We start from the raw sequence: 27,375 nt of genomic DNA on the forward strand, positions 1-27,375 counted from the left end.
TTGACTGTCATTGCATGTAGCTTTATTAAAGAGGTGACGCAGATGGCTGGCATCCCTCGGGATGGCACGTCAGGTTTTGCCGGTGCCGGTTGCGGGCCGCTCACCGCCGGCACGGTACAAGCTCTCGAGGGGGTTCACCAGCTTCATGGCCAAATAACCCTGCAAGGAGGGAGAGAGGGGGGGGATGCTTCACAGCCGGGGAGGGAACTGGGGGCAGCCTCCCCCTGCCCCCCCAGCGCTCACCGGTGCGGCGTAAATGAAGGTGAAGAGCAGGGCGAGGAGCAGCAGCAGGGCCAGCCCCAAGCTGATCCGCCAGCGGTGTTGCCGCCATATGCCGTAGCGCAGACCCCGCAGTGGCGCCTGCAGCCACAGGAAGGACCACTCCGGCCGCCTGTGGGTGACAGTCAGCTCCGGCACCCCGTGTCCCCCTTCCCGTCTGCACCCCAAGCAGGGGACGAGCCGCTCTCCCCGGGGACTCACATGGGTTCCGGGAGGGTCGGGTACATGTTGGGGTCCCCCCGGCCTTTCCCCGCCGGCCGTTCTTCCGCCTCCTTTGCCGTCAGCAGCTCCAGGCTCAGCTCCAGCTTACCCTGGAGGGGGGTGATGGGGTGCAGGATCTGTCCCCTGTCATCGCTGTCCCCCACCATTCCACTGACACCCCCCCCCCCCCTCCCAAAACTTACCGAGAGGCGCCGCTTGCCGCCCTCCTGCACCGTGCAGGGCCACCACCCCCTGGCCCGTCTTTGCCGGAAAAGGGAGAGCCGGGAGGGCGCCTGCGCCCCCCGCCAGGGCCAGGGGCTTTGGGGGGTCCCCTGCAGTGTTGGGGTGCAGGACTGGGGGTGCTGGGCTGGACACGGCAGCCTGGTGAGCTCTAGCTCCAGGACGCCTGCAGGGGAGAAATAGCCACGCTGTCACCTGTGGGTGTCCCCTGTCACCTGTGGGTGTCCTGGTGTTGTCCCCACCTCCATGGGGATGTGGGGCAGGGAAACGGGGGTCTCACCCAGAAAATCATCAGCCGAAAACTTGTCGTTGTCCCACACTTGGAGGATGAGTTTGGGGGGCACCTTCAGCACCGTCTCATCCAGGCTCCAGAAATGCTCCTGCCGTGGCGGGGAGGGGGACAGGGGGGTGTCATGCTTGTCCCTTATGTGTTGTCCCCACCACCCCCCCCCGGGGTGTCCCTTGCCTTCCGGGGCAGGACGCAGAGCTGCTCGGCCGCCAGATACTCGAAGGAGAAGACGAAACGCCAGTTGAATGCCCCGTCGCCCTGCAGCGAGCGGTAATGCACCTCCGTCTTCTGCCGCTGCTCCTCCAGCCCGTCCAGCCACCTGCCGTGCCACCCGGAGGGAGGGGACGCTGCCGTCACCCGTGTCCCCAGCCCCGCTGTCACCTTCCCTAAGGCAGGAGAGGACACACAGCGGTGGCCTCGGCTCACCCGGTGACGTAGATGTCGCTCATCCGCTGCCCCAGCAGGTTGGTGTCCCCCAGGTCCACGTCCCGCGTGTTCCAGACCACGCAGCGCAGCTCGTACCTTGGGGGGGGGGGGGACGACAGGACATGACACAAGGATGTGACACCTTCTCCCCTGGGATGTCCCTGTCCCACCCCCTGGGGTCCGGCTGGGCGCTCACCTCTGGGGTTTGCGGGGGGTGATGTCGACGGGGGGGCCGGGGGGCCCGAGGCTGGCGGGGAAGATGTCCACCCACATCTGCACCTTGCCCTGCACGGCGCACGGGGGGGGAGGCTGGGACTGTCACCCCTCTGACCCTGTGCCAGTGTCCCACCCCTGTCCCAGGGTGTCCCTATCACCCTCCCCCCCCTCCCCCCCCAGCATCCCTCCCTGCCCTGGGGTCCCCGTTACTGCAGGGTGCCCATCACCCCCTTGGGGTCCCTCCTGCCCAAGGGTCTCCAGCACCGCCCCATCCCTCTGTGCCCTGAGGTCCCTGTTGTCCCCCTGGCATTCCCTTACACCCCCAAGGTCCCCATCATCCACCTCCAGCGTCTGTCCCCCCACTGTACCTGTTGTCCCCCTGACATCCTCTGATCCCCTGGGGTCCTCGTTGTTCCCCTGGCATCCTCTTATCCCCCAAGGTCCCCATCACCCACCCATAGGGTCCCCATTGTCCTCCTGGCATCCCTTTATACCCCAAGGTCCCCATCATCCACCTCCGGGGTCCGTCACCCCGTTGTACCCCTGGCATCCTCTGATAACTTGGGGTCTCTGTCCTCCCAAGATCCCCATTGTCCCCCTGGCATCCTCTGATAACTTGGGGTCTCTGTCCTCCCAAGGTCCCCATTGTCCCCCTGGCATCCTCTGGTCCCCTGGGGTCCCCATTGTCCCCCAAGGTCCCCGTTGGCCCCCTGGCATCCCTTTATCCCCCAAGGTCCCCATCATCCACCTCCAGGATCTGTCACCCCAATGTCCCTATTGTTCCCCGGCATCCTCTGATCCCCCGGGGTCTCCATCACCCACCCATGGGGTCCGCATTGTCACCCCAAGGTCCCCGTTGTCCTCCTGGCATCCTTTTATATCCCAAGGTCCCCATCATCCACCTCCAGGCTCCCTCACCCCGTTGTCCCCCTGGCGTCCCCTTATACCCCAAGGTCCCCATGGCCCCGGGGTCCCCTCCACGGCCACATCCCCATCACCCTGTCCCTGTTCCCCACATCCCACCCCAGGGTACCCCGTCCCCACCTGCTCCAGCCCGGGCTGGGTGCTGTTGTAGAGGGTGCGGGTCTCGAGGTGCTCGGGGACGAGGTGACAGGCGTGGAGCACGTACAGGGCCAGGCGCTCGCGGGGTGCCCCGGGATGCCGGTACGTGGGGGGGCCGCTCTCTGCAAGGTGGTTCCATAGCACCCACGGGACAGGATCGGTCCCCCCCACCCCGTGCTCCCACCCAGACCCCCACCCACCGAAGTGGCTGAGGAGGAAGGTGTTGTCCCCGAAGGTGACGGCGGTGCCCTCGGCGCTGAACTCGGGTGACGGCAGCCCCCGGGCGCGGGCGAAGTCCTCCAGTGTCCGGCTGGGGGGCAACTGGTCCCTCCAGCACCCCGGGCCGGCGCTGCAGGGACAATGGGTGGGCTGGGGGCTGCAGTGTCACCCCTCCTGGGTGTCCTGTCCCTGGCTGTCACCCCCATCTCCCTATGCCAACCACCACGTACCCACCTCATCTCCATCCCCTTGTGCCCACCCATAACCATCTCTTCATGTCCATCCCTGGGCCAACCCCATCCTCATCTTGTGCCCACCCCCATGTACCCTCCCCATCCCTGTGCCACCCCATTGCCCTGTGCCCACCCCATAACCACCTCCTGTGCCTATTTCTGGGCCAACCCCATCTCCAGTATCCTGTGCCCACCCCATCCTCATCTGCTTGTGTCCATCCTGTCCCCATCTCTGTGTCCACCCTGTCCCAATCTCCTTGTGACCATCCCTGTCCCCACGCTGACCCCATCCACTCCATCGCCATCTCCTTGTGCCCGTTCCCATGTACCCACCTCATCACCTCATGCCCACTCCTGTGCCCATCCCTGTTCCCAACTCATCCCCATCCTGTGCCTTCTCCCTCCCCATCTCCTTGTGCCCATCCCTGTCCCCGTCTTGTACCCATCACCGTGTGCCACCCCAGTTCCCCTGTGTCCATCCCCATGCCCACTCCCGGGCTCAGCACCGTGCACCCTGATGCCCCTGGTCCCCCCGGTGCTCCCCCCCCGGCCCTGGGGCCACCCACGTGCGGTAGAGGGTGGGCAGCCCACAGTGGGCGCGGAAGCGGGAGAGCAGGCGGTTCTCCAGGTCGATGGTGGTGGTGCCGATCTCCTGGTCGGGTGGCAGCAGGTCGTAGTCCAGCAGCGAGACCCGCAGGTCCTTCTCCAGCGGGATGGTGCCCGTCACCTCGAACAGCCTGGCAGCGGGGGGGCCATCAGCCCTGGGGATGCGCCAGCGGGGGGGGCTGGCACCCACTGGTAGGGGAAGTGGGGACCCATAGACATGGGGACCTGGTGGCATTGGAACCCACCAGGATGGAGAATGGGGCACTTGGTGGCACAGGGACCCTCCAGCATGGGGAATGAGGCATCTGGTGGCATGGGAACCCACCAGGATGGAGAATGGGGTACCTGGTGGCATGGTGACCCTCCAGCATGGGGAATGGGGCATCTGGTGGCACAGGGAACCTCCAGCATGGGGAATGGGGTATCTGGTGGTGTGGGGGACCTACTAGCGTGGGCAACAGGGACCTGCTGGCACAGGAACCCTCCAGCATAGGGAATGGGGCACCTGGTGGTGTGGGGGATTTGTTGTTGTGGTAAAGGGGGACCTGGTGGCATAAGGAATGGGGATGTACTGGGATGAGGACCTTCAAATGATGGGAATGTGACATCTGGTGGTACAGGGACCTGCTGTTGTGAGGAAAAGGAGACCTGGTGGACGGGGACCCTCCAGCAGAGGGAATGGGGACCTGGTAGCATGGGGACCTGCTGCCATGGGGACCCGCTGGCAGAGGAATTGGGGACCTGGAGGGTCAGGAACCTTCTGGCATTAGGAGTGTGGACCTGATAGCATGGGAACTTGGTGGCATGGTGACCCAGTGGCATAGGGACCTGGTGGCACAGGGACAGGTTGGCACAAGGACATGCTGACGTGGGGAATGGGGCCCCGCCAGCCCCCCTGGGCACCTCCTTTCAGTGCCAGACCCCTCCAGCCTGGTGCCACCCAAGGGTGATAGTGCCACCGGGCCACCTGCCTTGGCCATACCTGCCAAAAACAGGCTCCAGGGTGTTGGGCACATACTGGTCCCGCTGGCCCAGCGTCTTCGTCCCCAGAGAGACGCGGATGTAGGGATCACACTGGCAGCGGGGAGGGGACCGTCAGGGTGGCACGAGGTGAGGGGAGAGGACAGGAGACCCCTGCCCAGCACCCATGGGTGGCCCTTACCAGCCCGTTCCTGTCGCGGGGGGGCAGGTCGAAGGCCCGGATGACGTAGACCCGCACCAGGCACTTTTGGGGTTGGCTGGGGGGCAGCTCCTGGAAGTGGCGCGGTGGCGGGGGCACCCCGGGGTCCTCGGGCAGGGGGTAGATACAGAAACGCCCCTGCGAGAGCAACCCGGCCGTGCAGCCCGGGGTGTCCCCACCCTGGCTCTGGGGTCCCCTGAGGGGCTCTCACCCACCTTGAACTCGCCCACGGGTACGGGGTCATCCCCCGCCACAGGGTGACCCCCCTGGTAGAGCGGGAAGGTCTGGCAGAAATCCTGCAGCCCCTCGAATTCGGGTACCGCCTCCAGCTCACAGCTGTAGATCTGGGGGGCCGTTCCTGTCCTTGTCCCTGTCCCCATCCCCATCCCCATCCCCATCCCCATCCCCATCCCCATCCCCATCCCCATCCCCATCTCCATCCCATCCCATCCCATCCCATGACTGCCCCCATCCCTATCTTGGTGTCCCATCCCATCCCATCCCATCCCATCCCATCCCATCCCATCCCATCCCATCCCATCCCTGTCCCCTTCTTCATCTTTGTCTCCATCCCATCTTGAGCCTCGTCCTTGTCCTCATCTCGTCTTCAGCCCTGGCCTTGTCCCCATCCCATCCCGTTCTTCATCACTGTCACTGTCCCCAGTCTGTTCCCCTCCCAATCGCCATCCCATTTCCAGCCTTGTCCCCATCCCATTTCCATCCTCATCCCATCCCTGTCCTGCCCCAATCCCCATCTCATTTCCATCACTGTCACTGTCCTCATCCCATTCCCATCCCTTGCCTTATCCCTATCCCCATCTTCATCCCTATCCCCATCTGTGTCCTTGTCCCCAACCATCCCTATCCCAATCCCCTGCTTCATTCTTGTCCCCATCCCTCCTATCCCATCCCAACCTCCATCCCTGACCTTGTCCCTGTCCCCATCCTTGTCCTTCAGGTCCCAGGATCTGCCTCACCTTCAGTCTGTCCCTATTGGTCCTCCGCCGGCTCTTTGCCTTGTCCCCCATGGCCGCGTAGAATTTGCTCCACCAGTCATCCTCATCCTCATCATCTTCTTCCTCCTCCTCCTCCTTCTCCTCCGCCTGGTGGGGAACAGGATAAGGTGTGGACCAGTGGCATGAGTGGCCCTGGTGGCCCCAGTGGCCCCGTTCCCGTGCCCACCTTGTTGGCAGCCCCCTTCTCGGTGGTGATCCTGGGCAGTATCTGCAGGGAGCAAAGGGGACCACTTAGGGAAACTGAGGCACGGGGTTGGGGACCCCGGTGTCTGGTGGTGCCGAAGTCGGGTGATGGGTGCTGGGGACGTGGGGGACTCACCTGAGCTATCCTGCCCCAGTGAGCGGCTGTGGGGAGGAGAGGGGCAAAGAAACCACCCCAGAGGTGGACAGTGTGGGGCAGGGAGGGGGTCCTGCCTGTAGGAGGGAGAGATGGGGCAGGAATGGGGCAGGGGGTACTGGGGATGATACAGGGATGGGGAAGGGGGTACCAGGGATGAGACGGGGGTACCAGGAATGGGGTAGGGGGCATGGGGCACCAGGGATGGGGTGGGGGTAGTGGGGATGGGGCAGAGGGTACCAGGGATGGGGAAGGGGATACTGGGAATGAAGCCGGGGTACCAGGGATGGGGCTGGGATGAGGTGGGAGTACCAGGGATGGGGCAGAGGATACTGAGGATAACGCAGGTGTACCAGGGATGGGGCAGAGGGTACCAGGGATGGGAAAGGGGATACTGGGAATGAAGCAGGGGCACCAGCGATGGGGCTGGGATGAGGCGGGAGTACCAGGGATGGGGCAGACGATACTGGGGATGATGTGGGGGTACTAGGGATGAGGCAGAGGGTACCAGAGATGAAGCGGGGGACCAGGGATGGGGCAGATATTACCAAGGATGATGTGGGGGTACCAGGGATGAGGCACGGGGCGCCAGGGATGGGGCAGGAATGAGGCAGGGATAGGGCAGGGGGTACCAGGGATTGGGCAGAGGGTACTGGGGATGATGTGGGGGTACCAGGGGTAGGGCAGGGATGAGGCAGGTATGGGGCAGGGGCACCAGGAACGGGGATGGGATGGGCCAGGGGGTACCAGGGATGGGGATGGGGGTACTGGGGATGACGCAGGGGCACCAGGGATGGGGCAGGGATGAGGTGGGAGTACCAGGGATGGTGCAGGGGGTACCAGAGATGAGATAGGGATGGGGCAGTGGCGCCAGGGATGGGGCAGGGGGTACCAGGGCTAAACAGGGCTGTACCGGAGCTGGGCGGAGGTGTTCCAGAGCCGTGGGGCTGCCCCTCGCCATGGGGCTGCCCCTCGTCATGGGGTTGGCAGCAGTATTGCCCCAAATCCCGCACGCAGGCCTGCCCCACCTCGGGCCGGTACCCAAAACCCCGCGTGTCCAGCACCCGCAGTCGGATGGGGGGCACGTATTCCTCCTCCGCCGGCAGGTGCTGGGGCCGAGTCGAGCTGTCACCTCAGGGTGCCAGCGGCAGCACCCATGGGTGGGGTGCCCCCCCCCCCCCATCCATCCCTCCCTCCCTCCATCCTTACCAGTGTCAGCAGGAAGGCGTTAATGGGAAAATTGGGGTTGGCGGCGAGGTCGGTGATGGTGGGGGTCCGCAGGGTCCGGCCCCCACACTGCACCTCCAGGCTGGGTGCCCGCACGCCACCGCGCAGCCCCCGCAGTCCCCACGCCAGCACCTGGGGGGGCACCCAGCAGTTGTCAGCCCCCCTGGGGTGTCCCGGGTGCCCAGGGGTCACCTCGAGTGGGCTGGATGCCCGGTGGGATGCTGAAGGTGCCCCTTCCCTTCCTTGCCCCTGTCCTCATCTCCATCTCGTCCCCATCTTGTCTTTGTCTCTCCATGCCTGTCCCCATCTCCATCCCTGTCCTCGTCCCTGTCCCGTCTCCATCCCCATCTTCATCCCTGTCCTGTCTCCATCCCCTTCTTCATCCCTGTCCCCGTCCCCGACCCCATCCCCATCCCACCTTCATCCCTGTTCCCATCCCTGTCCTCCATCCCATCACTCTCCTATCCCTTTCCCCATCCTAGACCTTGTCCATCTTGTCTTCATCCTTGTCCCCATCCCATTCCCAGGACCTTCATCACCGTCCCCGTCCCTGTCCCTGTCCCTTCCCCAGCCTGTTTCCCTCCCAATCTCCATCTCAGACCTCATCCCCATCCCACCTTCATCCCTGTCCCCATCCCTTTCCCCATCCTAGACCTTGTCCATCCTGACTTCATCCTTGTCCTCATCCCATTCCCAGGACTTTCATCACCGTCCCTGTCCCCTTCCCCAGCCTGTTCCCCTCCCAATCTCCATCTCAGACCTCATCCCCATCCCACCTTCATCCCTGTCCCCCATCCCATCCCATCCCATCCCATCCCATCCCATCCCATCCCATCCCATCCCATCCCATCCCATCCCATTCCCCATCCCAGACCTTGTCCATCCTGTCTTCATCCTTGTTCCAGTCCACGTCCTTGTCCCCAGCCACCCCTGTCCCCATCCCTCTCCCTGTCTTTGTCCCCATCCCATCCCATCCCATCCCATCCCATCCCATCCCATCCCATCCATCCCTTTCTTCACCCCTGTCCCTGTCCCCAGCCTGTTCTCCTCCCTGTCCCCACCTGGGGTCCCCGGGTCTCACCTCCAGTGCCACCAGCTGCAGGAGCGGCCGGATACCCAGGGGGACGCTGAAGACCCCCTGCCTCCATGGCGGGGTGCTGATCTGCGCCAGGGACCCATCCTGCCGAGGGGGGACGACGATGATGACGATGGGACCTCATCACCTTGGGTGTCCCTCACGCCACCCCCACCGCCAGCCCCTCACCTCGGCGTCGTGTAGCAGCTCAAAGGCAGCCAGCAGCTCCCCGGCCGGCCCCCCTGGTCCCCCAAGTGGGTAACGCCGAAGCCGGGGGAGCTGCCGGCGCCCCACGTCCAGCCAAACATCTGGGATGGACACGGTCCTCCCCAGAAAACCACCGGCACCCTGCAAGGCATTGCTTAGGCGTGAGTACTCCCCCCACCCAGGGGTGCCCCCCACCCATGGGTGTCGTACCCCTCTGTCCTGATCGAAGACCTCTACCACCACGGCGGGGGGCTCATCCCGGACCCCCCGGGGGTCACCGTACAGCAGCACCCGGTGAAAAAGCAGCGTCTGGTCCCAGAGTGGGTCCAGGGTGCCGGGCAGCACCCGGGTGCTCTGGCTGACGTGCACGAAGGAGACGTGGGCGACGGGGTCTGGGTGACAGTGACACCCTCAGCACCCTGGGGTGCCCACCGGGGTGGGGGCTGAGGGCCTGGGGGTGGGGTGGGGGTCCCACCTGCGGTGGCTTTGGTGCCGCGGGGTGCCAGCTCCAGCCCCTGGAAGATGTAGCAGCGGAGCTGGAAGAAGTTGGGTCCTGGGGGAGAGGTAGGGGCTGGCAGGGGGACCTGGGCACCCCCCCGGCATGTCCGTGTCCCCCCGTGTCGTCCGTCCCCCCCCCGGGGCTCACGCTGGAAGGTGCAGAGGATGAGGGGCACGGGCTGCTGCGGGGGGGTTCGGGATGAGCCCTGTGCCCGCTGCTCTGCCACAGCCGGCTCGTCCTCCTTGGCCGGGTCCTCTGTGCCCTGCGGCGGGATGGGATGTGGGGTGGGGGGGGGGGCTTGTCCCTGCTGTCCCCTGGCCCTGCATCCCATTGTCCTGTGTCCTACTGCCCCAGCATCACTCCATCCCTCCCTCCCTCCATCCTTTCCTCCATCCCTCTCTCCCTCCATCTTTCCATCCTGCCGTCTCTCTGTCCCTGCATCCCTGCATGTCTCCATCCCTCCATGCCACCATCCCTCTCTCCCTACATCCCTCCATCTCTGTCCCTCTGTCCCTCTCTCCCTCTGTCCCTCCTTCACTTCATTCCTCCATCCCTGCATCCTTCTCTCCCTGCATCCCTCCGACTCTCCCTCCATCCATCTCTCTCTCCATCCCTCCATCTGTTTGTCCCTCTGTTCCTCCATGCCTCCATCTCACCCTCCCTCCATCCCTTCATCCCTCCATCCCTCTCTCCCCACCCTCCCTCCATCGCTCCCTGTTCCTCCATCCCCATGTCTCTCCATCACTCCCTCCGTCTGTCCCTCCACCCCGTCTCCCTCCATCCCTCTCTCCCCACCCTCCCTCCATCCATCTCTGTTCCTCCATCCTTGTATCCCTCCCTCCCTCCATCCTTCCATCCCTCCCTCCCTCCATCGCTGTATCCCTCCCTCCATCCCTCTCTCCCTCCATCCCTCCTCGCTGTGCTCCCTCCCCCCTCCCCCCCTCCCTTTCCAGGACCCCCCCCGGTGCCCCCCAGCCCCAGTTTCCCCCCACCCCCTCTCCTACCAGGGAGCCCTCCAGGAGGAAGAGGGGTGCCAGGGGCGAGGGCTGCACGGGCACCATGCGCCGGTGCCAGCAGCGCCGCCGGCACACGTCACCCGCCCGGGGCCGGAGGTGGAAGCGGGACCCCCAGAGGGATGCGTACTCCCAAGCCTCGGCCCCTGCCGCTGCCTCGGAGCTGTGCTGTGGGGACACGGGGCACGCAGGGGACAGCGTGGCAGGGGACAGCATGGGGTGGCGTGGCACACGGGCAGGGACAGGGCTGCTCACACCAGTGCACCGGTGGGGCAAGGCTTGTCCTCTGCCATCCCTGTCCCTGCCACCTGCACCTTGTCACCCCGTCCCTGCCACCCCGTCCCTGCCACCTGCACCTTGTCACCCCATCCCTGCCACCCCTGTCCCAGCCACCCTGTTCCTGCCACCTCCATCCCTGCCACCACTGTCCCAGCCACCCCATCCCTGCCACCCTCATCCCCCGATCCCTGCCAGCCCCATCTTGTCACCCCATCCCTGCCACCCCCCTTCTGTCACCCCACCCCTGCCACCCCTGTCCCAGCCACCCTGTTCCTGCACCCCCATCCCTGTCCCCCCGATCCCTGCCACCCCTGTCTTGTCACTCCATCCTTGCCATCCCTGTCCCAGCCACCCTGTTCCTGCCACCTCCATCCCTGCTACCTCATCCCTGCCACCTGCATCTTGTCACCCCATCCCTGCCACCACTGTCCCATCCACCCTGTTTCTGCCACCCCCATCCCTGCCACCCCCATCCCTGCCACCCCCATCCCTGCCACCCCCATCCCTGTCACCCCATCCCTGCCACCCCCATCCCTGCCACCCCCATCCCTGCCACCCTATCCCTGCCACCACTGTCCCATCCACCCTGTTTCTGTCACCCCCATCCCTGCCACCCCATCCCTGCCACCCCTGTCCCTGCCAACCTGTTCCTACCACCCTGATCCCTGCCACCCCCATCTTGTCACCCCCTCTTTGCCATCCCCATCCCTGCCACCCCCCTTCTGCCACCCCACCCCTGCCACCCCTGTCCCAGCCACCTTGTTCCTGCCACCCCCATCTTGTCACCCCATCTTTGCCATCCCCATCTCTGCCACTACTGTCCCATCCACCCCATCCCTGCCACCCTCATCCCTGTCCCCCCGATCCCTGCCACCCCCATCTTGTCACCCCCCCTTTGCCATCCCCCTTCTGCCACCCCCATCCCCGCCACCCCCGTATTGTCACCCCACCACCCCATCCCTGTCCCCACCGCTCCGACCAGCCGGAGGAAGGCGGCCACATCCTGCTCCCGTCCCTGGGCACCGGGGTCCCTGCGGCGGGTGCGCAGCCAACGCCGGCGCCGGTGCGTGTGGTACGTCTTCTCGGCGGCGTGCCATGCCGGCGGGGGGCTGCCGGGGGCCGCGCTCGCCCCATACTCCCAACCTGCGGCACCCAGCTGTCCTCGTCACCGCCGCCAGCCACCCATGGGGTGGCCGGTGGGGACACCCACTCACCGGCCTCATCCACGGCCCCCGTCACGTCTACCCGCCAGCCGTCGGTGACATGCCAACCTTGGGGACATGCCACCTCCTCCTTGGGTGGCACCGCCGCGCCGCTCTGCAAAGCCGGGTAAGAGCTGAGCCCTGATGCGCTTGTGTCACCCCACCGCTGGCACCCTCCCGGTGTCCCCCATGCTGTCACCCGCTTACGGCATCGGTGCTGGCCACGGTGGCAGGTGCCCACTCCCCGCCGAGCCGCCGGCTCTCGTTCTCATAGACCTCCTCCATCACCTCGCCCACGTTGGTCTCCGTGTCCAGCAGCAGCCTTGGGGACAAGGTGACAACGCTGGCGTCACCCTCCCCGAGGTCCCCTCTGAGGTATCACCCATCCTGCGGGGACTCACCGCCGCTGGGGCTCCACGGTCCAGGGTCCGTCCCAGCGCCAGCCCTTGGGGGGCCGGATCCGGTGGCGGGGGAGCCCAGCTTTGCCGGCGCTGTCGGAGAAGCCGGGGCGCCCCAGCAGCCCCCGGGGACCCCATTTGCCCAACAGCTTGGTCTGGTTTTCATACTGGGAGGAGACATATATGGGGTTAAGGGGAGCTGGGGGGCACCCTGGGGTTCCTCCCCCCCCACCCTACGGCTCACCGTCTCGGCGTAGACGCGCAGGGTGCCCTCGAGGTGTCGTGGCAGGTCACCGCTGTCGGTCACTCGTCCCAGCCACAGCCGGAGCCGGAGCTGGGCACGGATGTCCCCGGCACCCTGCGCCCCACAGGGTGGGTGGGGGCATGGGGGGGGGACATGGAGGGGACATGGGGGGGGAAGTGGAGCAGACAGGGAGAAGGTCTAGGGGGGACACAGGGGACACGGAGGAGATGTGGAGGGGACAATGGGGGGGACATGGAGCAGACAGGGAGAAGGTCTAGGAGGGACATAGAGGGGACACAGGGGACACGGAGGAGATGTGAAGAGGACATGGGGGGGGACATGGAGGAGATGTGGAGGGGACAATGGGGGGGGACATGGAGCAGCCAGGGAGAAGGTCGAGGAGGGACATAGAGGGGACACAGGGAACGTGGAGGAGATGTGGAGGGGACAATGGAGGGGGACATGGAGGAGATGTGGAGGGGCCACAGAAGGGGCATGGAGGGGACACGGAGGAGTTACAGAGGGGACACAAAGGGGACATGGAGGGGACATGGAGGGGATATAGGGGGGACATGGAGCAGACATAGAGAAGATGTAAAAAGGACGTAGAGGGGACATGGAACAGACATGCAGAAGATCTGGGAGAGACGTAGAGGGGACATGGAGGGGATGTGGGGAGGACACAGAGGTGACATGGAGGGGACATAGAGGAGTTACAGAGGGGACATGGAGAGGACAAGGAGCAGACATGGAGGAGATATAGAGGGGACAGAGGGGGGATGTGGAGGGGACATGGGGGGGATATGAAGGGGACATGGGGGGATGTGAAGGGTTCACAGATGGGACACAGGAGATGGAGTGGACACAGATGGGACATAGGGAACAGGGAGGGGACGCAGAGGTGACATGGAAGGGACGCGGGGTGCCTACCACCAGGAAGAGGGTCTGGATCCGACCGCAGAGCCTGCCGCAGGTGCCGGGGCCGCTCCGGGAGAACATGAGATCGGATGCGGGGACGCGGGCGCAGGCCACCCGCCGCTCCCCCCGCAGCAGCCACAGCACCGCGTCAGGGACACCGGTCTGCGGCTGCAGGGGGAAAGAGAGAGAGAGTGAGCGAGCGAGCGGCGGGCTGAGACCGGCCACAACTCATCGCAGCGATGACATCCACCTGCACAGCCCAGCCCCGGTCCCCACCTCGACAGCCAGGGCGGTCATACGTCTCAGCCACCCCTCGGCCACCGGCAGCAACGTGTCCCAGCCGGCTCTCGGTGCCGTCGCCGCCGCCGCCGCCACGTGCCGGAGGAGGTGAAGACGGGCGGCCCGGAGGTGGGTGTCCAACGGCGTGGGGGTGGGCTGCGCCTCCAGCCGGGGCAGCGCCCGCCTGTAAATAACCCCTCTCAAAATGCCCCGTTTTCCCCCCAAAAATACCCCGTTTCCCCCCCAAAATACACTTTATCGCCAAAAATGTCCTGTCGCCCCCCCAAACGCCCCATTTTGCTTCCGATTGCCCCATTTTACCCCCCCAAATGCCTCATTCGCCCTCTCCCCCCCCCCCCCAATTATCCCATTATTCCCCGCAAATGTCCCACTGTCCTCTAAAATTCCTAATTTCCCCCCAGTTGTCCCATTCCCTCCCCCCCCCCAACCAAATGCACCATTTCCCACCTGGAAAATATCCCATTTTACCCCCAATGGCCCTGTTTTCCTCCCCCAATGCCCTAATTTGCCCTCCAAATGGCCCGTTTTCCTCCAAAATGCCCCGTTCTGCCCCCAAATATCTCTTAACCCCAATTGCCCTATTTTCCCCCCAAACGTCCCATTTTGCCCTCAATTGTCCCCTTTCCCCCCCCAGATGCCCCCTTTCCCCCCCAAATACCCCACTTCCTCCTCAATTGTCCCATTTTCACCCCAAACATCCCACTGTCCTCTAAAATTCCTCGTTTCCCCCCCAAATGCCCCATTTCCCCCCCAAATACCCCATATTCCCTTTCCAATTACTGTTCCCCCCCCAATTACTGTTCCCCCCCCAATACCCCATTTCCCCCTCAATTGTCCCATTTTCACCCCAAATGTCCCAAATGTCCTTTACAATTCCTCATTTTCTCCTCAATTGTCCCGTTCCCCCCTCAAATGCCCCATTTTTCCCCCAAACACCCCATTTCCCCCCTAAATATCCCGTTTCCCCTCCCAATTACTGTTCCCCCCCCAACACCCCCATTTCCCTCCGAATGCCCCATTTCCCCCTCCCCAAATACCCCATTTCCCCCTCAATTGTCCCATTTTCACCCCAAACGTCCCACTGTCCTCTACAATTCCTCGTTTCCCCCCCAAACGCCCCATTTCCCCCCCAAATACCCCACATTCCCCTTCCAATTACTGTTCCGCCCCCAAATACCCCACTTCCCCCTCAATTGTCCCATTTTCACCCCAAACGTCCCATTGTCCTCTAAAATTCCTCGTTTCCCCCCCAAACGCCCCATTTCCCCCCCAAATACCCCATATTCCCCTTCCAATTACTGTTCCCCCCCCAATTACTGTTCCCCCCCCAATACCCCATTTCCCCCTCAATTGTCCCATTTTCACCCCAAATGTCCCAAATGTCCTTTACAATTCCTCATTTTCTCCTCAATTGTCCCGTTCCCCCCTCAAATGCCCCATTTTTCCCCCAAACACCCCATTTCCCCCCCAAATACCCAATTTCCCCCCCCAAATACCCCATTCCCCCCCCCCCCAAATTCCCCATATTCCCCTTCCAATCACCCTCTCTCCCCCCTTTCCGCCCCGGGGACCACCCGCTCACCCGCAGTCCTGCGCCAGCTGACGCAGCAACCTCCTGCCGATGTCCCCAACGGTGTCCCCGCGGGCGTCCCGCAGCTCCGCCACGTTCCTCTCCTGCAGAGATGTCCCCAAACTGTCCCAACCCGGAGCTGGGAGGTGGTGGTGGTGATGGTGGTGGTGGGGGTGACCCACCCAACCCCGCTGTCACCCATGGGTGCTCACCAACCGCCGGCACATGGCACGCAGGAGGTTTAGGGCATCCCAACGGTGACTGGCGTCCTCCCAGGATGAGGTGACAGCCACCACCGGCTTGTCACCGTACCACGGCAGGTAGTGATAACGGTTGCCTGTATCCGGAGGGCACCGAGCATCCCGTGGGACACCGGAGGGTACCACCCTCCTGTGTCCCCCCCCACCCTGGCATCCCGCTCACCATCGAAGAGGGGACATCCGTGCGCGGTGACGGAGGGGGCTGGCTTGCAGGTGACATCGCTCGTGTCCCCGTAATTGCCCAGGCTGAGCTCGAAGCGCAGGAGCTCGGGGCCGGCTGGCACCATGGTGGCCGAATAAAAAACCCCGCAGAGCCCAAAACGGTGGCGGGGCAAGTGGCGCTGAGGCCAAAAAAAAAAAAAAAGAAAAAAAAAAAAAAAAAAAAAGGCTAAAATACTCCCCAAATAGCCAAATGGCATTTAAAACAACAACAAAAAAAGGCTCTGGGGGTGGCATCGCACGATGTCCCGGTGTCCCCACCTGCACCCGGGCGATGTCCTCGGGGCTGATGGTGCCACGTTGGCGTCCATCCGGGGTGCCCATGTGGGTGCTGAGCTCCAGCAGCACCCGGCCCCGATAAGCCACCTGTAAAATAATGATGGGGGGGGATGAGGTTGTGGCTGGGTGTCGTGTCCCGTCCCCCCCCCCCAAAAATGGGTGCTGTCCCCACCCTGTCACCCACTCACGGTGTTGGGTGTCCTGGGACAATCCGGCCGGGGACCGTAAAAGGGGAGAAAACTGGGTCCAAAGCAGGGTAAGAATCCGGGGGTCCCCTCTGGGAGCAAAAGAGGGGGTTCAGTGGGGGAAGGAGATGGGGGGGAGGAGGGTGTGGGTGCTGCGGACCCCCCCCCACCCCCCACCCAAGGGTGGACCCCGCTCACCCTCAAGCTCGGCGCCGGCGGAGGAGATTTGGGAGAGGTGGAGGGTGGCGGTGCCCAGCACCTTGCTGCTGCGGGACCTAGGGGTGGGCAGGGAAAGGGGTATGGGGGGGGGTCCCCCCCAAAAACTGGGGTGGTCCCCCCCAAAACGGGGTGTTACCCCCCCAAACCTGGGGTGTTCTCCCCCAAAAACAGGGTGTTCCCCCCAAAACAAGGGTTTCCCCCCCTCAAACAGGGTGTTGCCCCCCAAAACGGGGTGTAAACCCTCCAAATCAGGGTATTCCCCCCCCCCCCCCAAAATGGGTATTCCCCCAAAATCGCGGTAGTACCCCCCAAAACCAGGGTGTTCCCTCCAAAACTGGGGTGTTCCCCCCCCTAAAACAGGGTATTCCCCGAAAACCCGGGGTGTTCCCTTCAAAACTGGGGTGTTCTCCCCCCCAAAACCAGGGTATTCCCCCCCAAAATGGGGTGGTCTGCCAAAAAAACGGGATCTTCCCCCCAGAACCGGGGTGGTCCCCCCCCAAAAACCAGGGTATTCCCTCCAAAAATGGGACGATTCCCCCCCAAAATGGTGTGTTCCCCTCCCCAAAACCGGGGGTGTTCTCCCCCCCAAAAAAGGTGTTCCCCCCAAAATAGGATGTTCCCCCCAAAAACGAGGTTTTTCCCCCCAAAACGGGCTGTTCCCCCCCCAAAACGGGGTGTTCCCCCCAAAAACCAGAGTATTCACCCCAAAACCAGCGTATTCCCTCCCAAAATGGGGTGGTCTGCCAAAAAATGGGATATTCCCCCCAAAACTGGGGTGGTCCCCCCAAAACCCAGGGTGTTCCCCCAACAAAAATGGGATGTCCCCCCTCCAAACAGGGTCTTCCCCCCCAAAACGGGGTGTTACCCCCCCAAAACCGGGGGTGTTCTCCCCAAAAAACAGGGTGTTCCCCCCCAAAACATGGTGTTCCCCCCAAAACAGGGGTTTCCCCCCCTCAAACAGGGTGTTGCCCCCCAAAACGGGGTGTAAACCCCCAAACCCGGGGTGTTCCCCCCCCAAAATGGGTATTCTCCCAAAACCGTGGTAGTACCCCCCCAAACCCAGTGTGTTCCCTCCAAAACTGGGGTGTTCCCCCCCCAAAACAGGGTATTCCCCCCAAACCTGGGATGTTCCCTCCAAAACCAGGGTATTCCCCCCCCAAATGGGTATTCCCCCAAAAACGTGGTGGTACCCCCCAAAACTGGGGTGTTCCCACCCCAAACAGGGTATTCCCCCCAAAAAGCAGGGTATTTCCCCCCCAAAATGGGGTGGTCCCCCCCAAAACTGGAGTATTCCCCCCCAAAACGGGGTGTTCCCCCCAAAATGGGGTGTTCCCCCCCCAACCGGGGTGTTCCCCCCCCAAAAAAGAGGTGTTGCCCCCCCCCAAACAGGGTCTACCCCGCCAAAAAGGGGGTGTTCCCCCCAAAAAACCTCCAGGATATTCCCCTCAAAACCGAAGTGATCGTCCCAAAACCGGAGTGATCCCCCAAAATCGAGGGGTGGGGGGGGTGGGGGGGGTGGGGGGGGGGTGTCCCCCCGTACCCGCTGAGGATGGCCAACTGGATCTCATCACAGATGGGGGGCAGCTGTGGAGGGGAGATAAAAAAACGGGGGGGGGGATGATGGGAGGGGGTTACCCCCACTTTTAGGGGGTGCCCCCCCCACCCCCCCCTTTTGGGGGTGTCTCCCACTTTGGGGAAAGGTGGGGGGGGGTCACCTCACCCTCAGGGGGAAGAAGAAGACCTCGTTCCACGCCGGGTTGGCGTCGGGGGGCATCACCCGGGTGCAGAGCTGCGTTGGGCAAAGCCATCAGCACCCAAACCTCTCCCCCCCCCCCCCCCAACCCAGCACCAAGCAGGATGCGACCCCCACCCATGTCCCCGGTACCCACCGTCCTGCCGGCAAAGCTGACCCGCACCGCCGCCGCCACGAAGCCCCTCTTGCCACCGACCGGTAACACGGTGGGAAGACATTGCCGAGCCGGTTCTGCACCGGTGATGGGGAGAGGTGACCCCCAAATCTTCACACATCCCACCCCAAAAGCCACCTGGCGCCCACCCACCCTGCGGCAGGTCCTCGGCGCGGTAGACGCGGAGCTGGAGCGTGGCGGCACACGGCGGTGGCCGCAGGAGGTTGACCTCCACGTCCTCATCCGCCGCCGGTTCCTCCTGCTCCTTGTTGGGAGGGGGGTGTAGAAAAATGGGGACAACCCCCTCCACCCCCTTTTCCCAGGGAGTATTTTTTTTTGGGGGGGGGGGGGGGGGAGCTCACCGGCACCGGCTCACCGGCGCGGAGGACGGCCAGGCTGACGCGGAGGTACCCCCGGGATGCGGCGTCGGGGCGATGGGGGTGCTGAAGGCTCAACCACTTCCAGCTCAAGCTTCGTCCTGGCGCGGTGGGAGACCCCTTCATGGGCGTCACCGCGGTGTCACCGCGGTGTCACTCCCCCACCCCCTTCAAACCCTCTCGCCTACCCGGGGCGTGGTAGATGGTGCCGACGTCCAGCTGTGGGGATGGCAAAATGGGGGTGAGAGCGGCCGAACCGCGGGGTGACGCCCCGTTCCCGAGCCACCGTCCTCACCTGGAAGACGCCGATGACGGCTTTGGCGCGGGTGGCCCGCGAGTCCAGCACCTGTGACAGGAGAGGGACACGGCGTCAGCGGCCACCACGCCATCCCCATCCCCGCCGGTGTCACCCATCCCTCCCCCGACCTGGATGCGGATGGGCTCCGCCGCCAACTGGGCGGGCGTCCGGTGGAAATTTTGGCAAAACACCTAGAAATGGGCAAAACAAGGTGAGGGCGGCGTGAGGGGACACCAGCGGGTCTCCGTGTCCCCACCTCCCGGTGTCACCTCGTTGTAGTAGGGGTTGTTCCCCACGCGGATCCTGGTCCTGAAGCGGTGTTGGCCGATGAGGACCGTCACCACCGGTTTGATGTCATTGCCCTGGAGCTGGTGGCCCTCGATGACCCTCACCCGAACCTATGGGACAGGCGGTGACGTGGTGGCCGCTGGATGGGATGTCACCCCCGGGTGCCACCGCCCCCATGGGTGCCATACCTGGAAATCTTCTTTGCTCCCCACCGGGGGCTTGTCGGGGTGGTGGGGTGACCCCGGTGACATCGCCCGTGGTGGCACCCGTCCTTGCAGTGGGACCGCGGTGTCCCCAGCCGTGCCACGGGGGACGTAGGAGCAGCGGAGGGTGACGGTGCACTGCAAAAGGACGGGTGACACCCCAGACCGTGCCTGGTGGCACCTTGGGGGTGCTGCTGGGTGGGTGGGTGGGTGCTCACCCCCGTGGGCTGTCCCCGGGGGTCCAGCAGCGGGACGTGACTGAGGGCCAGCGGCAACCCGGGGTCGGCCACCAACCGGTCCAGTGACACCGTGGTGGCACCTAGGTCCCTGCGGGGACGGGGGGACACCGGTGAGGGTGGCTGCCCTGGGGATGGTCTCCCCCAGGGCGCCCACCCATGGGTGCTACTCACCCCCGGGGCGCCGGCTGCCCCCAGTGCCGGAGGCGTAGGGTCAGGCTGGCCGTGGGGCGCAGGGGACGGGCGCCCAGTGGCCATGCCAGCGTCTGAGGGGAGGTGACAAGGGGTCAGTAGGGTGACCCGAGTGTCCCCGCACCACTGCGGGCCACCCTGGGGTCACCTCACCTCGTTCCAAGTGGGGCTGCGCTCCTCCGGCACCACCCGGGTGCTCCTGGGGACACCTGCGGGGGGGGACAGGAGGGACGGCGGTGGCATGTTGGGGTGGGGACATGGGGACATGTCCCCACGTGTAGAGATGGCCAGCGCTGTTCCCAGGTGTGGCTGGCACCATCCCGTCACAGGAGGATGCCACCCCGGTGCACCAGGATGGCCGATGCCATCTTGTGACACAGCGATGGACGATGCCATCCCGTCCCAGAGGGATGGCCACCACGGTGTCCCCCCGCTGTCCCCAGTAGTACCTCTGAAGCGGGCAGACACGTGCACACCGGGCCCAGAGCCGGTGGCCCCGGGGATGTGGGCGCTGGCCACCAGTAGCCGCAGCATGGCTGTGTCCCCATGCCACTGTGCCACCAAGGTGCTGTCACCCCGGAGCCAGGACGCGTTCCAGAATGGCACCATGGGGGGGGAGGGGACGGGGCAGGGACACTGCTGTTGTCTTGGCTTGGTGGGTGTCACCGTGTGCCCATGTCCCCGTGTCCCTGTGTCCCCTTGCCTGTGAGCAACCATGTCACTGTGTCCACGTGAACCCATGTTCATGTGCACCTGTGTCTGTGTGTCACACTGTCCCTGCGCCCCCATGCCCATGTGTCCCCACGACGCTGTGTCCCCATGTCACTGTGTGTCCATGTCTGCATGCCCACACCCCCCCCATGTCCCCACATCACTAGTCCGTGTGTCCCCATGTCATTGTGTCACCACATCCCCATGTTGCCATGGTCATACGTCCCCGTGTCACTGCATCCCCATGTCTGTGTGTCCCTATATCCTCATGTCCATGTGTCCCCACATCCCCATGTGTCCCCACGTCCATGTGTCCCTATATCCTCATGTCCATGTGTCCCCACATCACCACATCCCCATGTGTCCCCATGTCCGTGTGTCCCCATGTCCCCATATCACTGCATCCCCATGTCCGCGTGTCCCTGTGTCCGTATGTCCCCATGTCATTCATCCCCATGTCCGTATGTCCCTATGCTACCATGTCCACGTGTCCCCACATCTGTGTGTCCCCATGTCTGTGTGTCCCCCTATCCCCACCTCCATATACCCCCATGTCTGCGTACCCCTATGTCCCCGTGTCCTCAAGTCTCCATGTCCATGTGCCCCTATGCCCCCATGTCCTTGTGTCGCCATGTCTGTGTGTCCCCATGTCCATGTGTCCCCTTGTCCCTGTGTCACTGCATCCCCATGTCCATGTGTCCCCCTGCCCCCATGTCCATGTGTCCCCATATCACTGCATCCCTGTGTCCCTGTGTCTATATATCCCCATGTTACTGCATCCCCATGTCCATTTGTCCCTGTGTCACTGCATCCCCATGTCTCCATGTCCATGTGTCCCTATGTCCTCATGTCCGTGTGTCCCCATGTCCCCATAACACTGCAGCCCCATGTCCATGCGTCCCCACGCCCATGTGTCACCATTTCCCCATATCACTGTGTCCCCATATCACTGCATCCCCATGTCCCTGTGTCCATATATCCTCATGTCCCTGTGTCCCTATGTCCTCATGTCTGTGTGTTCCCATGTCCCTGTAACACTGCATCTCCATGTCCCCATGTCCATATGTCCCCACATCATTGCATTCCCATGTCCCCGTGTCCATATGTCCCCATGTCACTGCATCCCCATGTCCCCGTGTCCCCACATCACTGCATCTGCATGTACCTGTGTCCCTATGTCCCCATATCACTGCATCCCCTTGTTCCCATCTCCATATAACCCCAAGTCACCGCAACCCCATATCCCCATGTCTCCCTATATCCCACGCCCGTATGTCCCCGTCCACACTCCACTCCGGGCTCCGCTCTTCTCGCTTTGACTCCGCTCCGCTCCTCTAAAATCCAGAGTCCGCTGTTTACGGCCCGCCGGCCCGCCACCCCGCCGCGCCGCGCATGCGCCCCCCGTGGGGGCGTGGCCGGCGCATGCGCGGCGCGGCGGGGTGGCGGGCCGGGCGCGGCGGGATGCGTTGCGGGGGGCGATAGGGCCATGTCGCAACGCGGGGGGGACCGTGATCGCGACCGGGAGCGGGATCGCGACCGGGAGCTGCAGTGGTCGGCTCGGAGGATGGGGACGTCCTTGTTACTGCAGCTGTCGGCGCACGAGCGGGAACTGGACCTGGTCTGCCTGGACCACAGCTACGCCAAACCCTGGAGCGCCCACCCCGACGCCAGCGCCGCTCGTCCTACCCGCATGCTCTTCCTCACACCGCGGCGGCAACCCGGCACGGCCCTGTGAGCTGTAGGGGGGACTGTGGGGCTAAGGGGCCTATGTGTGTGTGTGAGTGGGGGGGGGGGGGATCCTGAGGGGTCTGTGAGGAGAGAGTGAGGCGTCTGTGGGGCAGGGGAGGGCCCTGAGGGACCTATGTAGGGGCTGTGGGGCGTCCTGAGGGGCCTGTGGGGGTGCTATGGGGTAGGGGAGGGCCCTGTAGGGCTGAAGGGCCTATGTGGGGTCTGATGGGGGTCCTGAGAGGTGTGTGAGGAGAGAGGTGGGGGCTCTATGGGTCAGGGAAGGGCCCTGAGGGGCCTATGTAGGGGCTCGGGGGGGTCCTGGGGGGCCTGTGAGGTAGGAGGGGGGTTCTGAGAGGTGTGTGAGGAGAGAGTGTGGGGTCTGTGGGGCAGGGGAGGGCCCTGAGGGACCTATGTAGGGGCTGTGGGGGGTCCTGAGGGGCCCGTGAGGGGAGAGTGGGTGGGCTGTGGGGCAGGGGAGGGCCCTGTGGGGTTGGGGTTCCTATGTGGGGGCTGGGGGAGTCCTGAGGGTCTGTGAGGCAGGGGAGGGCCAGTGTAGGGGCTGGGGGTGGTGGTTCTGAGAGGCCTGTGGCGTAGGTGGGGTGCTCTGAGGGGTCTGCGAGGGGAGAGTGGGGGGTCTGTGGGTCAGGGAAGGGCACTAAGGTGCTTATGTAGGGCCTGTGGGGGTCCTGAAGGGCCTGTGAGGGCTGGGAGGGTCCTGAGGGGTCTGCAAGGAGGGAGTGGGGGGTATGTGAGGCAGGAGAGGGCTCTGAGAGGCCCATGGAGGGGCTGGGGGGGGTCTTGAAGGGCCTGTGAGGGGAGAGTTGGGGGGGAGGCTGTGGGGCAGGAGAAGGTCCTGTGAGGCTGAGGGGCCTATTTGGGGGCCTGAGAGGTGTGTGAGGAGAGAGTGGGGGGTCTGTGGAGCAGGGGAGGGCCCTGAGGGGCCCATGTAGGGGCTTTGGGGCGTTCTGAGGGGATTGTCAGGGGAGAGTGGGGGGGGTTTTGGGGCAGGGGAGGGCCCTGTAGGGCTGAGCCGCCTACGTGAGGGCTGTGGGGGGGTCCTGAGGGGTCTGCGAGGGAAGAGTGGGGGGGTCTGTGGGGTGAGAGACCTGTGTGGGGCCTGGGTGGTGGCCCTGAGGGGTCTGCGAGGGGAGAGTGGGGGTGTCTGTGGGGTGAGAGACCTGTGTGGGGCCTGGGTGGTGGCCCTGAGGGGTCTGCGAGGGGAGAGTGGGGGTGTCTGTGGGGCAGGGGAGGGCCCTGAGGTATCGGTGTAGGGGCTGAGAGGGCTCCTGAGGGGTCTGTAGGGCAGGTGAGGGAGGTCTTGTGGGGTTGAGGGGCCTATATAGGGGCTGGGAAGGGGCAGGAGGGTCAGTCCTGAGGGGTCTGTGAGTGGAGAATGTGGGACTGAGGCACCTATGTGGGGGCTGGGGGGAGGCTGAGGGGTTTGTGAGGGGACAGTGTGGGGAGTATGGGGGCTGGGGGGAGGTCCTGAGTGGCCTGTGTGGCACATAGGGGGGGTTTGTCAGGCTGAGGTCTATTTTGGGGCTGGGGGGGTCCTGAGGGATCTGTGAGGGGATAGTGTGGGGGAGTGTGTGTTGGAGAAGCCTGCGTGGGGTCTGTGGGATGGAGGGGACCTATTGGTCCTGTGAGGGGTCTTGAGGGGTCTGTGAGGGGCCTGTAGGACTGGGGGGAGTCTTGTGGGGCCGGGGGTCCTGTGAGGGGAGAGTGTGGGGCTGGGGGAACTGGATTAGGTCGAGAAGGGCCTGTGATGGGAAGAAGTGAGGCTGAGGGGTCTGTGAGTGGAAGGTGTGGGGCAGGAGGGCGTCCTGTGGGGCTGGTGCGGTGGTAAGGGGAGAGCATGGGCTGGGCAGACTAGTGCCGGGTTGGGGGTCCGTGAGGAACAGTGTAGGCTGTGGGAAGGTGCTGGGGGCTGGTTTCACAGCACTGGGGTCGGGGTGAGAAGGGGGGTTGTGGCCAGGCCTTGATGGTTTGGTTTAGGGCCAGGGTGTGGGGCTGGGCCTGGGGTCGCAGGTGAATTTAGGGTGAGGGACGGGAGGAGCACAGGGTTGCAGCTCAGGGGCTTGGTCTCGGTGGTCAGGGTGCTGCCTGGGCTCAGACCGGGAATAACAAGATACCTAGTTATGAAGCTGAGGGTTCTTTTCATTGTAAAGCAATGGCAGACCCCAAGGTGAGCGATCCCCTTCTCTAAAGCGTAATTATTATTCCTGACAGTGAAGCAGATATCCCCATTGACGTCGAGACGGTGACACCCACCCCTGTGCCGCTCTACGACAACCAGAAGGCGCGCAGCGTGATGAATGAGTGCGAGCGCCATGTGATGTTCGCTCGCACGGATGCTGATGCCCCTCCACCGCCGGATGACTGGGAGGAACACGTCAACAGGTAGCGTGGGGATTGCAGAGAAAAGAAATTCGGGCATTAGCAGCCACCCGTTGCATGGTGTGGAGGTTTTTTTTGGTGTGACTGGATACGCAGTGATGTTCCTGAACTGAATAACGTTCAAAGAAAATGAATTCTTGTGTCCGAATTCCTCCTCTGCCTGCTGTGAAAGCTGTTGGATGTAATGGGAGAGGCTGGCCCAGCTGTCGAACCTCTCCCGCAGGCTTCATGTGAAGCGCTCTCCTCTGTTCAGAGGAGGTTGGGACAGTGAGTTGTTAGATTACACGTAGATCCTCAATTCAGCCATATTCCGATGTCAAAAATTAAAAGTGAGGCTATTTATAAATTCCATCCTGTTAAAAGCCCTCACTGTAGCGTAGGTAAGGCAGTTTTGACATTACAAGGAATGGAGTTTTTTTTTTTTTCTGGACAGTTTGTCTGAGAAATGTGGCGATAAACTATGCTAAAAGGAATGATTATTTTCATAGAATCACAGAATGGTTTAGGTTGGAAGGGACCTTGAAGACCATCTAGATCCACCCCTTGCCCTGGGCAGGGACACCTCCCCCCAGCCCAGGTTGCTCCCAGCCCTGTCCAACCTGGCCTTGAACACCTCCAGGGATGGGGCAGCCACAGCTTCTCGGGGCAACCTGCGCCAGGGACTCAGCACCCTCATGGAGAAAAATTTCTTCCTAATATCTCATCTAAATCTCCCCACTTTCAGTTTGAAGCCATTCCCCCTCATCCCATCACTCCATGCCCTTGTAAAAAGTCCCTCCCCAGCTCTCCTGTAGGCCCCCTTTTTGTGTGCCTAGACCCAGCTGTAGGACCTTGCACTTGGCCTTGATGAACTTCATGAGGTTGGCACGGGCCCACCTCTCCAGCCTGTCCGGTGCCTCTGGATGGCATCCCTCCCCTCCAGCGTGTCTACCTCGCCACACAGCTTGGTGTCATTGGCAAACTTGCTGAGCGTGCACTCCATCCTGAGTCCATGTCATCAACAAAGATGTTGAACAGCACGGGTCCCAGTGCCGACCCCTGAGAAGCACCACTTGTCACTGGTCTCCACTTGGACATTGATCCATTGATCACAACTCTGCGTGCGACCATCCAGCCAGTTCTTTGTCCACTGAGTTGTCCATCTGTCGAATCCATGTCTCTCCAATTTAGACACCAGGATATTGTGTGGGACAGCGTCAAACGCTTTGCACAAGTCCAGGTAGATGACATCAGTTGTCCACTGCTGCTGTAACCCCTTTGTAGAAGGCCACCAGATTTGTCAGGCATGACTTGCCCTTGGTGAAGCCATGCTGGCTGCTACCAATCACCTCCTCATTTTCCATGTGCCTTAGTGTAGTTTCCAGGAGGATCTGCTCCATGATCTTACCGGGCATGGAGGTGAGACTGACTGGCCTGTAGTTCCCCGGGTCTTCCTTTTTTCCCTTTTTGAAAATGAGGGTTATGTTTCCTCTTTTCCAGTCGGCAGGAACCTCACCGGATTGCCATGACTTCTCAAATATGATGGATAGTGGCTTAGCAACTACGTCTGCCAGTTCCCCCAGGACCTGCAGTTGTATCTCATCAGGGAGAGATTTTGGTCTTATTTGTTGTTTCTGCTGTTACTCTCTTCTTTGTGATGCTTGGATGTTTGCCGATGCATCTTAGCGACATTTAAAAACTAAAATTTTCATTGAGCCATCCTACTAATTAAATCCTCAGTAGAGAAACTGACTTTGTCCATAGCCGTAAATCGGTTGTTGAGGCTGCGGTCACAGCCCATGCCCAGCTGTGCTGCCGGCCGCCTTTGGGAACGGGCGGCAGCTTGCAGGACCTGAATGTCTGTATAACCGTGACCTACGTTACTTCTCCGCTTTTCTCGACAGGACGGGTTGGACCATGGCCCAGAACAAGCTATTTAACAAGATTCACAAAGCGCTGCAGTCTGACAGGCTGGCTCGCTTGGCTAACGAAGGGGTAAGTTCTTTTACTCCCCGTTTCCCTTTCCAGCAGAGTCGCTGCCTGTGTGTTTTTAGCAGTCCTTCCTAGCAAAGCCTGATTGAGTCAAGACGAAACTCTTGGCCTTTGGGTTGTGTAGCGTTAAGAAACGGTCAGCTGTGGGCTTCTTTGAGGCTTGGTTTTGTCCCCACTGAGAGAATGTTGGTCTTTGCTTGTGGCCAGAGGACTTCGGGCTGCCCAAGCCAATACTTTCCTGTGGCTTGGAATGCATGTGGCGTGCTTGATTTTTCCTGTAACTGTATTTCTTTTTTATTTCCTGGTTTTTAGGCTTGCAATGAGCCAGTCCTGAGGAGGATAGCGGTGGACAAATGTGCTCGGAGGGTTCGCCAAGCTCTGGCCAGTGTGAACTGGGACACCAAACTGATCCAGTGGCTTCATACAACGTTAGTGGAAACCCTCAGTTTGCCGGTGCTGGCTGCTTACTTGGATGCTCTGCAAACACTGAAAGGAAAGGTGATAGAAGCAGTGAAAGATTTTGCTGTCGCTTATAACATTCTCCCTTTATAAAGCTTGTTAAAGGAAGCTGATGGACTCTTTATCCTTTTTCCTTGGAGTGGCAGGGATGATGTTTAAAAGCTGTTTTAAAAGGCTATGTTTTCTCAGTCCTTTCTGGCCTCTGGTTTC

General features: G+C 62.6%; 2 protein-coding genes across 2 annotated transcripts in view; one reads left to right on the top strand and one right to left on the bottom strand.

Moving 5' to 3' along the window:
- Positions 1–69: 69 nt before the first annotated feature.
- On the bottom strand, positions 70–20,508 carry FER1L5 (fer-1 like family member 5; the record flags this gene model as incomplete). The annotated part of the gene is made up of 50 exons (XM_082495848.1): positions 70–159; positions 244–436; positions 481–590; positions 684–886; positions 1,001–1,100; positions 1,187–1,328; positions 1,436–1,531; positions 1,632–1,720; positions 2,696–2,835; positions 2,914–3,062; positions 3,732–3,926; positions 4,754–4,845; positions 4,934–5,089; positions 5,167–5,295; positions 6,134–6,175; positions 7,333–7,413; positions 7,514–7,663; positions 8,613–8,711; positions 8,796–8,954; positions 9,024–9,205; positions 9,289–9,366; positions 9,460–9,574; positions 10,317–10,493; positions 11,575–11,747; positions 11,819–11,921; positions 12,014–12,128; positions 12,208–12,371; positions 12,449–12,562; positions 13,379–13,534; positions 13,643–13,829; positions 15,249–15,340; positions 15,449–15,573; positions 15,660–15,837; positions 15,977–16,081; positions 16,183–16,271; positions 16,378–16,454; positions 17,939–17,982; positions 18,119–18,187; positions 18,288–18,382; positions 18,459–18,570; positions 18,668–18,783; positions 18,871–18,901; positions 18,978–19,028; positions 19,109–19,171; positions 19,250–19,378; positions 19,457–19,609; positions 19,690–19,798; positions 19,882–19,973; positions 20,053–20,108; positions 20,349–20,508. 50 exons carry the CDS (start codon positions 20,506–20,508, stop codon positions 70–72), a joined length of 5,925 nt encoding a protein of 1,974 aa, XP_082351974.1.
- A 1,588-nt stretch (positions 20,509–22,096) lies between these two features.
- The window catches only part of KANSL3 (KAT8 regulatory NSL complex subunit 3), a gene marked incomplete at its 5' end in the record, with an annotated part of 29,902 nt that continues 24,623 nt past the window's right edge, over positions 22,097–27,375 (top strand). The window contains 4 exons of the mRNA XM_082495804.1: positions 22,097–22,341; positions 24,568–24,738; positions 26,619–26,709; positions 27,019–27,204. Of these exons, the coding sequence (XP_082351930.1) occupies positions 22,097–22,341; positions 24,568–24,738; positions 26,619–26,709; positions 27,019–27,204 (693 nt within the window). The remainder of the gene's footprint in view (positions 22,342–24,567; positions 24,739–26,618; positions 26,710–27,018; positions 27,205–27,375) is intronic.

This window comes from Vanellus vanellus (assembly GCF_965231255.1).
Source record: "Vanellus vanellus genome assembly, chromosome: 26".
In the NCBI taxonomy this organism is placed as follows: domain Eukaryota; kingdom Metazoa; phylum Chordata; class Aves; order Charadriiformes; family Charadriidae; genus Vanellus; species Vanellus vanellus.